Below are 15,768 nucleotides of genomic sequence, written 5' to 3'. Positions count from 1 at the left end.
TTTAATGAATTAATGAATGAATTAAATGAATTAAAAAATGAATTAAATTAAAATCGTCCCCTAGACACCACTGACAACAATGCTTATACCATTTGGTGGGACACAGATTGTCCCAAGGGCACCTCAATAGGTTCCTCTAAGATTTTCCTTACAAAACATCCCTCCCCATCCCAAAACAGGGTGGAGGCAGGACAGCAATAAAATGCAGGGCTGCAGAAATTGCCCTCTTTCCACCTCCTGGGGCTGGTGCTCAAAAAGTGGGGCAGCTTCTCACCCTTATTATTTTCCTCTCCTGCCCAACCTGGCCACCCAAGGGCTGCGCCCAGCCCAATTTGTGCCGTTGCAGGAACCTCCTCCTCCCAGACGGGGTCCCGGCGGAGAGGCAGTGGGCTCGTTTCTACATCAAGATCTATCGAGCAGAGGGGCTGCCCCGTATGAACACCAGCATCATGGCCAACGTGAAGAAGGCTCTCATTGGGGAGAACAAGGACCTGGTGGACCCCTACGTGCAGGTGGTCTTCGCGGGGCAGAAGGTGAGGGAGCTGCGTGCGGTACCGGGGGGTGACCTGAGCAGGAGCAGTCCTGGCACAAAAAAAAAACAGGGGAGGTTTAGGTTGGGTATTAGGAAGAACTTCTTTACCAAAAGGGTTGGTAAAGAATTTTTTTAGGTAAAGAATTTCTTTACCAAAAGGCATCGGGATGGGCTGCCCAGGGAAGTGGTGGAGTCGCTGTCCCTTGAGGTCTTTAAAAGACGTTTAGATGTAGAGCTTAGGGATATGGTTTAGTGGGGACTGTTAGTGTTAGGTCAGAGGTTGGACTCGATGATCTTGAGGTCTCTTCCAACCTAGAAATTCTGTGATTCTGTGACACAGAGGCAGGACAAAACCACCGTGTTTGCTGCATGCCACGTTCCCCGCTCTTGTGCAGACTAGGATGGGGTGGCAGCAGCCCCAGGAGAGGAGGAGAGCCTGTTATGGGGGGAGCCTCATGGCAAAATGTAGGTTTTGGGGGTCACTAGCAAGGAGGAATTCAGGTCGTGATGGGTTTTGAGCTCAGGCCACCCAAGAGATGTCAAACACCTTTCTTGTCCCGCTCGGCAGGGGAAGACATCGGTGCAAAAAAGCAGCTACGAGCCTCTCTGGAACGAGCAGATCATCTTCACAGAAATGTTCCCCCCCTTGTGCAAGCGGATAAAGGTCCAGATTCGAGACTCGGACAAAGTCAACGACGTGGCCATCGGTACCCATTTCATCGACTTGCGGAAGATCTCTAACGAAGGAGACAAAGGTAAAGCTAAAGCAGGGTGCAGATGGAGAGATTTTGCTTTGGCAGAGGTGTAGCACGACAGCCCAAGCTCTCTCCCCACGCACATCACTAGACGATCTTGTAGGTCCTTTCCAACCTCATGTTTCTATGATCCTTTAATTCTCCGTGCATATTTAAGTCCGTATCACTGCGCACACACCAGGAAAGTGCCCTCCTTGCACACCCCCTTCCCTACGTGCAGGCTACCTGCCCACCTTCGGCCCCGCGTGGGTGAACATGTACGGCTCCACTCGCAACTACACCCTGATGGACGAGCACCAGGAGCTGAACGAGGGCCTGGGCGAGGGTGTCTCCTTCCGAGCCAGGCTTCTGATGAGCCTTGCTGTGGAGATCTTGGACACCAGCAACCCGGAGATCAACAGCTCCACCGAGGTGCAGGTGGAGCAGGCCACATCAGTTGCTGATGTACGTAAGCCTCCCCTAACCCTAAAATCTCCAGTGGAGAGTTTGGAGTCTCGGTTATCTCGTTTAGTTATCTCTGGTGTCAAAATCCGAGGATTTCATTTACTGTTGCCCTAAATATTATGGATCTCCCAGGACAATGAAAGCAAGTCCTGCAAGGGTTTCAGGTTTTATGACCATTCAGATGCTGGGAGTTGGAGACAATGAGGGTCATCTCCAGTGTTCTCACTCCCATCCTTGAAGACGGGGTTAAAACAGAAGCCAAAGCAACTTTTTTTGGGGCAGATGATGATAGGACAAGGGGGAATGGTTTTAAACTACAAGAGGGGAGATTTAGATGAGAGGTTAGGAGGAAATTCTTCCCTCAGAGGGCCTGGAGACCCCTCAGGTGGGTCAGGCTGAGGGGGATACCCCAGGGTGTCCTTGAGAACCCATAGGTGGTGGCACCTCACCTCCAGAGAGCCCTTGGGGTGCTGAGAGGGGCCAGGCACCCCTCTGCCCAGCACTGGGCATCCCTCGGGCTGGCCTGAACCCCAATCCATGGGATTTTCCCTGCAGAACTGCACTGGGAAGATGGAGGAGTTCTTCCTCTTCGGAGCCTTCCTGGAAGCCACCATGATCGACAGGAAGATTGGTGACAAACCCATCAACTTCGAGGTCACGATAGGTTGGTTGGGTTTCGGCGAGGGTGGTTTTGGGGAGCATTCAGAGGGGAGAACGAAGGATCCAGAGCCAAGAGTCTGTCCCCTTTTCCATGCTACCACGTGCCAGACTTCATTTCGCATTTTATTCTCGAGGTAATTACGGGAACCAAATCGATGGCACGGCCAAGCCCGTCCTGCGGAGGAAGAAGGAAGGAGGGGACGGGGACGAGGAGGAGTCCGAGCTGCTGCAGAACTCGAGCGAGGATGAAGGTGGCGAGGACGGAGAGATGGTCTCCGTCTCCTCATCCCAGCCCATGAAGCCGCTGGTCACAGACAGGTGACGTGCCCACCCGGCCACACAAAGGGACCGAGATGGGCTCTAGATGATCTTTCAAGGTCCCTTGAAATCCCTGATATTCTGTGATTCTGTGATTTTTTAATGGCTAACAAGGGTTGAATTCACCTCTCCCCCAGCTGTACACCCAACACTCATGGCTGTCCAGTGCTCTAAAACTGTGGTAAACTGGGATGAGGCTAGGCAGTGGATTCAAAAATCATGCAGAAAATAGGTCCATTCCTGTACACGTAAATTCCATGCGTTCAGGAAATTAATCTAAAGCCAGGTTGCTCCTGAGGAGCACTTCCAGTACTGCACGTCAGGGAGGAGAGGTTTGGGCTTCACCTCCTTGCTCTATTTAGCCACACGACAGAAAAATGTCACAGGCACCATGCGGAGGCAGGCAATATCCATCTAGAGATAAGGCACAGATTTCAGCAGGGAAGGCAATTTGTGCTGGGACAAGCTGTGTTTTTCTCGTCACTTGGGATCTTAAAAGCTAGACAAGGTCACGGCCACCCAGAGAGGGGAGGGTGCAAAAATAATAATAATAAAATAAAATACTGGAAAAAAAAAAAAGTCTGTGGGTGCACATCTGGTTGTCAGCAGACAAAGTGCTTCTGCTCTACCTGCCTCAGTTTCCCCAGCTGTAAATTTTATTATTTTAGCCGTGTTTTACCAGTAAATAGATGTTATTTATCAGAAATAGCTGGCTGGCTGAACTCAGTTGGGAAACAAAACAAGCCACGTTGAACTGGGGCTGCTTGCACTCCAGTTTAGGTGTCTGCCTGGGGGTCCCTTGCTCCAGCTCCTTGTGCAGGTGAACACCAAATGGTGAGGGGATGAGGGGATACCCTTGGAGAGCCTGGGTTCAGCTGCTCATGATCCCTTCCTCGGAGCCTCCAGCCTCTGGGTGCCGGAGCACGGGGCTCTGCTGACATCTTCTGGATGGAAATCCCCTCGATGGCTTCATTGACGAGCAGAGGGTGGTTTTGGGCTGAGGGTGACCCCTGCAAGATCTGCAGTAGCTTTACGCAGTAGCTTTATGTTTGCGTGGGCTCTGGCTGGGGACAGAGTGGGGTTTCCCTCCTGGTAATCGCCAACCTGGATGGGATTTGGGGTTGGGAAGGGTGCTGGGAGAGCTGGAGCCTCTCTCCTCGAGGGTGAAGCTCACCTCAGCCCCCTTTCTCCCAGCCTGACCTCCTGCAAGCCCCTTCCCCATCACAGCTCTGTCTTCATAGGAGAGTCGGGAGACAGAATTTGGTGCTGGCTGGGGCACTGAGCACCTCTTCTGCCTCCTCCTGCAGGAACTACTTCCACCTGCCCTACTTGGAGAAGAAGCCCTGCATCTACATCAAGAGCTGGTGGCAGGACCAGCGCCGCCGGCTGTATAACGCCAACATCATGGACAAGATTGCGGACAAGCTGGTCAGTGCGGGTCGGGGAGGGAGGCAGCCAGGGCTTGAGTTGGCCACGAGGCACTTCCAGGCTTCCCAAAAAACTCTGCAGCTTGCCACAGAGCTGGGTGCTAGGTCCCAGAGATGAGCGCAGTGCAGGTGGAGGCTCACAAGAGCAGACAGTGGATTAGAGGGGTCCAAAAAGGACCCACGAAGATAAAACCTATCCCATACAGCCAAGAAACCGTGGCCCTAGCCCAGCTATTCTCATCGGGGGTGATGGAGCTAATCCCACCACCCAGAACCATCTCCCCCTCACGGCTTCCCCCGTTGTACTGCAGGAGGAAGGGCTCAACGACGTGCAGGAGATGATCAAGACGGAGAAGCCGCACCCGGAGCGCCGGCTGCGAGGGGTCCTGGAGGAGCTGAGCAGCGGGTGCCTGTGAGTAAAAGGGGGTGTGCTGCACACCCCTGCTCTCTGTAGGGCAAGGCTGTGGCACTGGGAGGGGGACATCACCTTGACCGGTCGTCCTCTGGAGGATGGGAGAGCATTTTAGCCATAGAAATGTAGAATTCCATAAATCCAGAGGGAATATAATCCCCTAATTCCACCCAACCTGGCCTTGGGCACTGCCAGGGATGGGGCACCCACAGCTCCTCGGGGCAGCCTGCTCAGTGCCTCACCGCCCTCACAATAAAGGATTTCTTCCTTTCCTTTTAATTCCACTTCTTTGGCTGCCTTGTGGCTTGGGCAAAAAAAAATTGAGGGCATTTCTCCGCAGTGAGGTGACCTCCTGGTGGCACAGAGGCAGCCCCGCTGCTTGAGCCATCAGGATCCCATAAAATTCATGCTGCTGACCCTTCCCGTAGGCGTTTCGTGACGTTGGCTGACAAGGACCAGCACCACTCCTCCCGCACGAGGCTGGACCGGGAGAGGCTCAAGTCCTGCATGCGGGAGCTGGTGAGTGTGATGCAGCCAGGCAGGGAAATGAGGAATTTTTGGGAACGGGGCTGGAACATGGCAGTGCAATGGGGAGTTTGGGTCCTGGGTGTGCTGGTTTCTCTGTGCACGGAGGGCTGGGGGTTGTATCTGAACAGAGGAACCCAAGAGCACTTAGGTTTTCCAAAGGTCCCAGGTGTCCCACAGGTTCACAAACTGAGGGCACTGGAAAGGATTTTTGGGAAGCCCTGCAAAGTGCAGCTGCTCCAGCAGTAGAGAAATCCTAAATATTTGGGGCTGGTAGCCCAGCTCCTTGCAAGGGAGTTAAACAAGCAAAAAGACGTCCAAAAGAGAAAAAAGAAAGAGCAGGGGCTTATCCAGCTGGCTCAGCACAGGCCACCAGCTTCTGTAGCCAGCTGCATCCCACCAAGCCATGAATTTACCCCATGAAAACCTACACGCCCCTTGTTCTGTCCCGGGCTCTCCTTTAACCGCAGGAGAACATGGGCCAGCAAGCCACGACCCTGAGGTCGCAGGTGAAGAAGAACACCATGAAGGACAAGCTGAAGCTGGTGCAGAACTTCCTACAGAAACTTCGCTTCCTGGCGGACGAGGTGAGAGGGACAGGGACGGCACCATGGGGACAGGGATGGCACCATGGGGACAAGGACGGCATCACGAGGCAGCAGCCAGGCCTCGTGGAGGGCCTCCCAGGCTTGTCTGGTTGGAATGAGTTAGAGCTAGAAGGAATTTAAGAGCCCGTCTTAGCTGGCCACAGAGCTGGGACCTCTTGAGGATGAGCTGAAGGTGGTGCCCCCAGCCTCCAGCCATGGTGACACCGTGCAGGTCCCCATGCATCAGGAGGTGGCACGTGTCCACACAGCACCAAAATCATCGCCAGGGGGACTTTTCTGGCTAGGCAGGGAGCTGGTAAAGTACATGGCTCTTCAGAGGGCTGTGGGATACAGCCCTGTCCTCCTGCAGGACTCAAACCATCGCATTTTTATCACAGCAGCATGCTCTTGCCTCACTCCGGCTCATGGGTAAGAGAGAATCCACCATTACATGCCAGTTCCTCACAGTGCTTCCAAAGAGATGCTTCATCAGCACAATCTTTTTTATTTCCTTCAGAAAATTACCGTTCCTCTGATATTTTCAGGTTCAGATCGGATCTGTGGGGTGTAGCCAGTGGGGGTTCCTGGCCCTTGTGGAAGCTGTAGTCGTTGCACCTCCTTGTTCTCACTTCCCATGGCAAGCTCCCAGGCTCAACTACATATTCCTTGCTGCAGTAAGGGCAGCCTCAGCTCGGATTCTCCACTACAGAACATAAAACAGGCTGTAGGGCACGGTGGGAAACATCCAGAGCAGGGAACGGAGGCATGGCCCCTGCCTTACAGCCCCCATGGCCACTGAGTGAAGAAAAAATCTTTAGTCTTCTATCCCAACATCATTCTTTCTTGTTCTTGTTCTTGTTCTTGTTCTTGCTCTTCTTCTTCTTCTTCTTCTTCTTCTTCTTCTTCTTCTTCTTCTTCTTCTCCTTCTCCTTCTTCTCCTTCTTCTCCTCCTTCTTCTTCTCCTTCTTCTCCTTCTTCTCCTTCTTCTCCTTCTCCTTCTTCTCCTTCTTCTCCTTCTTCTCCTTCTCCTCCTTCTTCTCCTTCTCCTTCTTCTCCTCCTTCTTCTTCTCCTTCTTCTCCTTCTTCTTTTTCTTCATATTAATATAAAATAATTTAAACTATAATAATAACAATTTCAATTAGAACAAATGTAAATCCCAGTTTCTTTCCTGCTAGGCTTCACCCTGCTGAGACTGGCTCTCAGCAGCTTTGCTTAAGCAGAAAAGATTCTGCAGTGGGAGGCTCAAAACCATTTCTGTGGCCCCCAGGTGGCACAAGGCACATCCATCTCCTGCAGGATCTGCTAAAATTGCCTTCCAAAGGTCTACAGCCCTGCCAGTGCCTCCAGTCAAAGAGCTGAGACACCAACAGGGCTCTTTGCTGGTGTTCGCAGCCCCAGCACACCATTCCCGACATCTTCATCTGGATGATGAGCAACAACAAACGCATTGCCTACGCCCGCGTCCCTTCCAAGGACATCCTCTACTCCATCGTGGACGAGGAGATGGGCAAGGACTGCGCCAAAGTGAAGACCGTCTTCCTCAAGGTGCCTGCCCGTCTTCCCTGGGGAACATCAGCCAGGAGAAGGGAGATGGAGAAGGGGCAAACTGGGAGGACGGGAGATGGAGAAGGGGCAAACTGGGAGGATGGGAGATGGAGATGAGGGAGCTGGGTATCCAGTTTTGCTGGTGATTGAATACTAGGCACAACAGATCCATTAGTGATGGTGGAAACGTGCTGCTAGGATGTGTAAACCACTGGTTTTACATAGTCTGGTGGGTGAGAAATGTCTGTAAGGAGAGAGGTGTTCGATCCAGCTGGCCAGGAAAGGGAAATTTGTCTTGGAAAGAGGAAGCCAACATGGTAGGAAGAAGATAAAACATGAGACAGAGTAGTGGGCATGATCCAAATTGATGAGGGCTACATCCCTGGGTGTAAGTGGGATACTCCCCACTGGAAGGGGAGTGCAGCAAGAGGTGGTCCATCCAACTTTATGGCCTCCCTTATTTCCACCTAAACTCCTCTGTCCTTTGTGCCCAGCTACCTGGGAAGAGGGGTTTTGGACCTGCCGGCTGGACGGTTCAGGCCAAGATGGAGATTTACTTGTGGTTGGGCCTCAACAAGCAGCGCAAAGACTTCCTGAGCGGCCTGCCCTGTGGCTTCGAGGAGAAGAAGATCGCCAGAGGCCAAAACCTGCCGTCCTTCCCACCCATCAGCCTCCTTTACACCAGTAAGAGCTTGTCCTACCAGGGGGAGCCTGGTGGGACACCACTTGCCTTCCAGGAGCTAAGGGGAAATGCTTCCAGTTGTCCCACGGGGAATCCTAGAGGGAGCTGGGGTGTGGGAATTGTACCTCCTCTTCCTCCTGCCCCATTCATAGCTGCCGTTCTGTGCACTGAGGAAGTCCTTACCCATTTGGGAATCGTGTTTTGAACCAATTTCCTTCATTAGTGCCAGTCCTGAGCAATAGCATGCCTCTGAGACCTTGCTCTCCGGGCTGAGCCCCACGGCTGGGCTCCAGACTTTCCTACCAAGCTGTCCCATTTCCCCTCTCCGTTGCAGAGAAGCAGGTTTTCCAGCTGCGAGCCCACATGTACCAGGCCAGGAGTTTGTTTGCTGCCGACAGCAGCGGCCTTTCGGACCCCTTTGCCCGAGTCTTCTTCACCTCCCAGAGCCAATGCACCGAGGTGAGCACCGTCTCCTGACCTGGAGGGCTGCAAGTGGGAATAACTCGTGGCTGCTTTCCTGTTCTTGTGGCTTTTTGTTTCTGGGAAGAGTCCCTGGGAGATGCCCCATGGCTTGCTGACCCCAAAAAAACATTCATGCAGCCAGGTGCTGGAGCTGCAGCCTGAAATGTGGCTGAGACAAGCTGGGGCTGTGCTCATTCTCCTGAATCCATCCCCAGGAGAACTGAGACCAACAGCCTGGCCCCTGCCCAGGGTCCGAGTAAGTCCCTCTCCCCTTTTTCCAGGTCCTCAACGAGACCCTCTGCCCAACCTGGGACCAGCTGCTGGTCTTCGACAACGTGGAGCTGTACGGAGAAGCCCACGAGATGCGGGACGACCCCCCTATCATTGTCATCGAGATCTATGACCAGGACACGGTGGTAAGATGAAACTCAGCAGAGGAAATTGTCCCTGATATAGATTCTGTGATTACTCCTGGCTCATGGGCAAGGTGAATAGGGCAGAGGGTGCAAGAAGCAGCCTTTCTCCCTTTGATCCTTAAGGGTCCCTTCCAACTCAGGATATTCTATGATTCTATGATTCTATGATTCTATGATTCCTGACCCCTGGGAGAAGGTCTCCTCGCATATCCCAGGGCACAGACTAGGAGCCTCTGCTTCTCGTTAAATCTCTTAGACTCAGCTGAATGATAGCTTATTTTTGGAGAGTTTTTGTGAGGTGGGAACCAAGGAGATATTAAATCAGCCTTTCCCTTCAGGGTAGCTGCTCAAGCCAGCCCTAGGCCAACTTCTTCACCTTACTTGAAGATGCTGATGCCTTAGATGCTGATGCCTTTGGATGGGAAGCCAGCAGTGAAAGCTGGCGCTGAGCTTTGGTGTCCCAGCCCCAGGGGGCTGATCCTGTTCTGACCATGCTGGGGAGAGCTGGGAGGCTTCATACTGGGCCAGCAAACCCGAGTGCTCTCTTCCCCTCCCCAGGGCAAGGCTGACTTCATGGGCCGCACCTTTGCCAAGCCGGTGGTGAAGATGTCAGATGAGCAGTATTGCCCACCACGGTTCCCCCCGCAGCTGGAGTACTACCAGATCTACAGGGGCAACTCCACCGCAGGAGACCTGCTGGCGGCCTTCGAGCTGCTCCAGGTACCAAAAAGCCCAGCCCGAGGGAGGGGAAGGATGGGCTGGAGGGTGGAAGGCAGTGGGGTCAGTCCGTTCTTACACAACCAGCAGGTAGTTGGTACATCCGAGAGGAGCTGGAAGGGTTTAACACAGCTACGGAGCCACCACCAGGGCAGCTCCTGCCCAGTTATACTGGTCGAGATGATGTGCAGAGAGTCCCAGCTTCCTTCTGGATAGGGCACCCCATTAAAATGTTCCATTAGCCAAATCTCCCTACAGCATCACTGGGAGATGCCAACGGGAGCCTTGGTGCTCTCTGAGATGCCAATTTGAAGGTCTAAAGGGTCCCCTCCCACCCAACCCATTCTGTGGTTCTGTGATCCTAATCCGAGCTGCATCTCTTCCAGATTGGTCCTGGGGGCAAGTCAGACCTGCCCCCGATCGACGGCCCCACAGACATGGACCGTGGCCCCATCCTGCCAGTGCCACTGGGGATTCGGCCGGTGCTGAGCAAATACAGAGTGGAGGTAATTCCATCGGAGCACCAGGTTTTAATGTTCAGCAACTGGATCACCCCTGGCTTAAATATGGGCACCACAGCGAGCCTAAAGAGCATTTCGGTTTGGCCATCAGCTTCCCTCTCCCTTGGCTGCCTTGGTAGAGAGTGGAGATGGAGGCAACACAGCCCGAGATGCTCTGTGCACAGTGCACCCATGGGTGCGGGTGTCCCTGCTGGCTGGAGATGCTGCAGGACTCATTTCCCAGTCCCAAACACTCCCAAGGGATGCTCAGAACCAACTCCTTTGGCCTCCAAGCTGAGGGCAGCCCTCTCATGCCCCTGCTTTGCCTCCTCCTCCTCTCCTAGATCTTGTTCTGGGGGCTCAGGGACCTGAAGAGAGTGAACCTGGCGCAGGTGGACCGGCCCCGGGTGGACATCGAGTGCGCTGGGAAGGGGGTGCAGTCCGCCCTCATCCAAAACTACAAGAAAAACCCCAATTTCAGCACTTTGGTCAAGTGGTTCGAAGTGGTGAGTGTTCCCCCCTGGGTCCTCAGCCGAAATCCAACCTTTCTGAAGCCCAAACTGGGGCTCCCAGCCCCTTTTTTTCAAGCTCCCCTTCAGCAACAGGGGACTTGAGCTCCATCCCAGCCGGTGGGAGCCTTTCCCTGCCCTGCTGAGCTGCTCTAAACCACCCCTGCTTTAGTCCCTGCTGCTTTTTCCACCCACCAAAGTGGACATCCCGCAGCCAACATCCATCCCTTGCTAACCAGCCCCCCTCTGCTCCCCAGGACCTCCCGGAGAACGAGCTGCTCCACCCGCCCCTGAACATCAGGGTGGTGGATTGCCGAGCCTTCGGGCGCTACACCCTGGTGGGCTCCCACGCCGTCAGCTCCCTCCGAAAATTCATCTACCGCCCCCCAGACAAGAAGGCCCAGCACTGGAACATGACAGGTAACCAGGAGCACGGCTGTGGGTAACGGAGGGGTACGGGCAAAGAAGGAGATTCGATGTTTCTTGCTCTCGGTGAAGGGGATGGGGACAACAGGGTGGGAAGCTGCTGGCCCCGAGTCCCCGTGGAGTTTTTTTCCTCTGTGGATCTCCCCGTGTGCTCCCCCTGATGCCTGTGAGACAAGGAAAGCTTGTTCATTTCTTTGCTATAGGAATGTTGTTGGTTTTTTTTCAAGCTGTAAGGGTTTGTGCTCATTTTCCCTGCTCTTCTTCTCTCAGCAAGGTGGCCACACGTCTCTCCAGCATGTCCCTTGCAGGATCTCACCCGAGCTCTCAGTTTCTTCTCTACACTGTCCTCCTTTTTTCTCTCTTTCTCTGTCCCCTGTCCAGCTAAACATCTCAAAGGCTACCTGGCCATGGCCAACGGGGCCCCTCGCTCTCGCCCCACAGGGGAGATCGTTGTCAACATGGAGCCTGAGGTTCCCATCAAGAAGATGGAGACGATGGTGAAGCTGGAAGCTGTGAGTATCCGCGTGTCAGCGCCACGTTGGCATCTCTCTCCAGATGCCAATCCCACCCAACGGAGAGCCACCTTGTCCTGCTGAACACGGGGCCGGGCTGAATCCTGGAAGGAAGGGTCTTGGTGTTATAAATGGCTCAGTCCCAAAATAGGGTTATAATCAAAGTTTACAATTTATTAAAGGAATAGAGGTAAGCAAATGACACTGGGTGTGCTGGGAGTCTCCGCTCCACCAGGACGCACACCAGTTACATCAAGCAGCTGGTTTTTATGCTCCTAGGCTGATACATATTCATTACTACTTCTAAAAAAAAACCAACAGGGTTATTATAATTAGTTTCCGGAATCCAAACCCAAAACTGGAGCATGCGCATCAGTCTCCGGTGGTCCCTCTGGGGGTCTCTGGGGGTTTCTTGTGCTGAAGGCTCATCGTCTTCCTCCCTCTTGTCCTTCTCCTTTGTCCAACTTGGCTGGATGTCAGAGACTTGTGCAGCGTCCCCTGCAAGCTTTGTCTTTTAGTTGTCCTTCAGCTTTCCCCTTCTTCTTAATCTCCTGGGCAGATATGAGAGACTTGCACAGTGTCCCATGCAATAGCCATAATAGTTAGCAGTTATTTTGAAACCCCCCAGATATCAGAGAATTGAAGGAAAAGCCTACAAACACATTTCCCTTCAAGCTCTCTATTGACACAAATTGCTAAAACATTCCTTTGCAAGATCCAAGAGATATATACATTAACCACTCTGTTTTTCTTAGATTTGTGGTTATACAAGGGTATGTAAGACAGAAAATCACACCCATCACACCTAGCACTGTTCCCTACTGACACAAATCAGACAAAAACGTCTCCCACCAGCATTCACCTCCCCGTGTGCCCGTGTGTGCTTGCACTCGGCTGCGCTGCTAACCTGCTCTCCCTCTCCCTGTTCCCTTCCACGCCGGGCGGCAGAACTCCGAGGCGGTGGTGAAGGTGGACTTGGTAAGTGATGGAGCTGCTCCTCCTCCCTCCTCCCAACCCTCCGTGCCCCTTTTCTTGCCCTTCTGGGTGGCTGTCAGAGGGTGCCAAGGCAGGGACCTGCAGATTGGGAAGCATTTCTGGGCTTGTCTCAGCCCTACTGTTCCCTGGGATTGGGATGCTGCAAGGGTAGAGATCTGCACATCAGGAGATGTTTCCTTTTCACCTGACCCCTCTCCTTCTCTGTCTTTGCTTCCCTCGTCCCTGCAGTCCGAGGAAGAGAAGGAGAAAAAGAAAAAGAAGAAGAAAGGAGGAGGAGGAGGAGGAGGAGGAGGAGGCGAGGAAGTAGAAGAGGAGGAGCCGGACGAGAGCATGCTGGACTGGTGGTCCAAGTATTTTGCTTCAATCGAGACTATGAAGGAGGTGGGTGCAGAGCAGGGGGGTGAGACACGTAAGGTAGAACTGGGGAACGTCGTTGTCTCCTGTAGGCAAGGTCTCAGCTCTCTCTCAGCAATTTCCAAAGGCTTGGGGCCGTGCTGCTTTCCTTGCTTGCCTGCTGGCAGAGCTGAGCAGGCTTCCCCTTCCGTGGGTGCACTGGGGGTGTGAAACAGAGCTCGTTTTGAAGCTCCAGGCTACACCCTGCAGCTTTCATCCCTCCAGCACTGCCAGACCCCAGCTCGCTGCTCGGAGCTGCGACCCCCAGGCAGTCACTTCTAGCGAGCACAGGGTCCTCAATGTGGTCACCCACCCCTTGCTCACTTCTTTTTTCCCCCCCAGCAACTCCGGCAGCAGGAAGCAGCCGCAGCAGAAGCAGAGGAAAAGGAAGAAATGGAGATTGCAGAAGGTGAGCAGAGGGCGAGCAGGGCCAGCAGGGGAAGGACCGGGGCTCCTCTCGGTGCTCGGGCACCCCTTTTGGAGTTCCTCTGCTGCATCAGACGCTCCCAGCAGATACAAACCAAGGCAGGATTGATTTTGGTGGAGCAATTCAGGGTGCTGGCGGGGAGCCGTGCTGCTGTCCCAGGGCATTTTTGTGCAATCACCAGTTCCTAGGTCACTGGAAGTGCTGCTTTGGCCACGCAGATGCGTTGAGCGTGCCAAGGAGTTGGTGCTTTTAGATCTCCTTCATGGGGTTTTCCATCCTCATTCTGCAGGAAGCTTTAAAGAAAGAAAACTTCTTGTTTTGCCCCAGTTTTTTAGGTGAAGTTTTAGCCAGATAAAAGGTGTGGGATTGCTCTAACCTGGCTGCTTTTAGCTGTGCGTAGAGGCGTCCTGCTCTGCTCTCCCTGCCTAGCACAGGCAGAAGAAAAATGTGAGCGCCCAGTGCCAGATCTCTGACCCATTTTCAGTTCCATGTTGCAATAGGATAAATTGTACCCTAAAAGCATAAAATTGTGTCCTGGCAGGGCTGCCGGGGGGGTGTCTTGTATCCCACACCACTTTTGTCTTGCCTTCTGAGCAGAATCCATTTCCTTGGCACTCCCATTCCTTCCTCCTTTCCTTTCCACACCGTGTCCTCGTGGCCGTCCGTCTGTCCCCATCTGAGCTGCCCAGCAGTTACAAAAGCTGGAGGATCGAGGCCATCGAGGCATTGCCTGGGCTCCTGGAGATGCTGTGCAGCGATGGCCAAGCTCAGGGAAAGACAGGAAAAAGCTTGAAAAGTTGCTCCAGGGCTGGGCTGGGAGCTGCAGGCTGTCAGCTTTCACGTTCCTCCTGTTTTAAGGACTTTGATCAAGTCCCCCCCCTTTCCCTGTCTTCCCCCCCAAAATTCATTTCCATCTCCTCCATCCCCGCTGCTTCCCCTCGGCCTCAGAAATCAAACTTGATGACTCTCCCATGAAAGGCTTCAAGGGCCAGGCAAAGAGCAAGGAGAAGTCCAAGGCACCCAAAGAGGACAAGAAGAAGAAGCAGCAGGCGGCCCCTGAGCTCCCCGAGAAGAAGAACAAGCAGAAGATCGACGAGCTGAAGGTGCGTGTGGCAGGAGCAGGATGGGAGCCCGTCCCAGTTATCTGCAGCCCTTTTTTTTAACCCAATTCCCCTCTTTTCCATCCTCTAGGTCTTCAACAAAGAGCTGGAAGCAGAGTTTGATAACTTCGAGGACTGGCTGCACACCTTCAACCTGCTCCGTGGGAAGATCGGGGACAACGACGACAACGCAACCGAGGAGGAGAGGATAGTGGGGAGGTTCAAAGTGAGTCCGGGTGCTGGGCTGGACCAGGACCGGGGCAGCCCTTGCCTCCAGGCTTTTCTCCTGAAGGTTTTATAGCAGGAATAGAAATAGAAAACAATTTGCCTTGACCCAGCCACAGCACCTTGCAGGGTGGGAAAGCCTCCTAAGGCAGCCCCGGGAATCAGATGGCTCCAGGTAGAGCATCCAGAGCATCCACAGGGATGATCTGCTTGGGTTTAAGTGATGCTCTGACCCAGGACTGCCCCTGCCCAGCACGGGATCCCGGCTCGTTGTCCCAATGTCACTTTTCCTCCTGGAAATCCCTGCCCGTGCACCCTGCTGGTCCGATTCCCGGGGCAGCAGGGCTCTGCTCAGGCTGTGCACTCCTTCTCTTGCTCCAGGGCTCCCTGTGCGTCTACAAAGTGCCTCTCCCCAATGATATCACCAAGGAGGCAGGGTACGACCCCACCTTTGGCATGTTCCAGGGGATCCCCAGCAACGACCCCATCAACGTGCTGGTCCGAGTCTACATCGTGCGGGTGAGCGTAAGAGCAGGGGGTGATCCCGAGCTCCCTTCCACAGCTCGAAGCCACAAACTGGCCCAGCATGCAGCAGGGCTTCCCACCAGTTTATTCCAAGTGATTCGGCTGAGAGGGAACAAAGAGCTCAGCCACGTGGCTATGAAGGGGCTGCTGGTTTCAGGGACCAAAATTGGGGCCGTCCCTGATTTGATCACCAGCACGGATGGAGCTGATGTCTCTCTTTTCTCCCCAAAAGGCCACGGATCTGCATCCTGCGGACATCAACGGGAAAGCTGACCCCTACATCGCCATCAAGCTGGGGAAGACAGACATCAAGGACAAGGAGAACTACATCTCCAAGCAGCTGAACCCTGTCTTCGGAAAGTGAGTTGCCCAACTCCTTGTTTGCACCCGGAAGGGGTGAGCTAAGCCTGAGCCAAGCTTGAGAGCCCTTGGACCTGCACCCTGTTCATCCCACAGCTGTTTGGGGTTCAAAAGATGGGGCTCATCGCACTGCAAGCAGCGTAGACATCCTCAATTAAGCCATTTCTCCTTCAGCAGGAGCATGGTCAAAGAGTAAAGGATGTTTAGGTGTCCGTATCTGATCACGATTAAGCAGCTGCTGTAGGAAACGTGAGGCCTGAACTCCAGTGAGGGGATTGCCCGGCTCCACAGTGAAACAAACTCAATTTTGGG

General features: G+C 53.7%; 1 protein-coding gene across 7 annotated transcripts in view; it reads left to right on the top strand.

Annotated features, from left to right (window-relative positions):
* Nucleotides 1-15,768, top strand: part of OTOF (otoferlin) — a 53,732-nt gene that overhangs the window by 32,593 nt on the left and 5,371 nt on the right. For 2 of the 7 annotated variants that reach the window (XM_027455474.3, XM_038177657.2), the window contains 25 exons: nt 347-533; nt 1,101-1,287; nt 1,508-1,731; nt 2,287-2,395; nt 2,526-2,709; nt 4,017-4,137; nt 4,448-4,548; nt 4,977-5,067; nt 5,544-5,660; nt 7,054-7,206; nt 7,701-7,890; nt 8,223-8,347; nt 8,632-8,766; nt 9,325-9,486; nt 9,870-9,989; nt 10,328-10,489; nt 10,750-10,912; nt 11,300-11,430; nt 12,379-12,408; nt 12,655-12,807; nt 13,162-13,228; nt 14,195-14,349; nt 14,438-14,572; nt 14,953-15,090; nt 15,329-15,456. In XM_027455474.3, coding sequence (XP_027311275.3) covers nt 347-533; nt 1,101-1,287; nt 1,508-1,731; nt 2,287-2,395; nt 2,526-2,709; nt 4,017-4,137; nt 4,448-4,548; nt 4,977-5,067; nt 5,544-5,660; nt 7,054-7,206; nt 7,701-7,890; nt 8,223-8,347; nt 8,632-8,766; nt 9,325-9,486; nt 9,870-9,989; nt 10,328-10,489; nt 10,750-10,912; nt 11,300-11,430; nt 12,379-12,408; nt 12,655-12,807; nt 13,162-13,228; nt 14,195-14,349; nt 14,438-14,572; nt 14,953-15,090; nt 15,329-15,456 — 3,468 coding nt within the window. The remainder of the gene's footprint in view (nt 1-346; nt 534-1,100; nt 1,288-1,507; nt 1,732-2,286; nt 2,396-2,525; nt 2,710-4,016; nt 4,138-4,447; nt 4,549-4,976; nt 5,068-5,543; nt 5,661-7,053; nt 7,207-7,700; nt 7,891-8,222; nt 8,348-8,631; nt 8,767-9,324; nt 9,487-9,869; nt 9,990-10,327; nt 10,490-10,749; nt 10,913-11,299; nt 11,431-12,378; nt 12,409-12,654; nt 12,808-13,161; nt 13,229-14,194; nt 14,350-14,437; nt 14,573-14,952; nt 15,091-15,328; nt 15,457-15,768) is intronic. The other 5 variants (XM_027455476.3, XM_038177655.2, XM_027455475.3 and 2 more) reach the window with 5 other exon arrangements.

This window comes from Anas platyrhynchos, chromosome 3 (assembly GCF_047663525.1).
Source record: "Anas platyrhynchos isolate ZD024472 breed Pekin duck chromosome 3, IASCAAS_PekinDuck_T2T, whole genome shotgun sequence".
Taxonomy (NCBI): Eukaryota; Metazoa; Chordata; class Aves; order Anseriformes; family Anatidae; genus Anas; species Anas platyrhynchos.
Note: the sequence above shows the minus strand (reverse complement) of the source record. Positions and strands in the feature narration are given on the sequence as shown.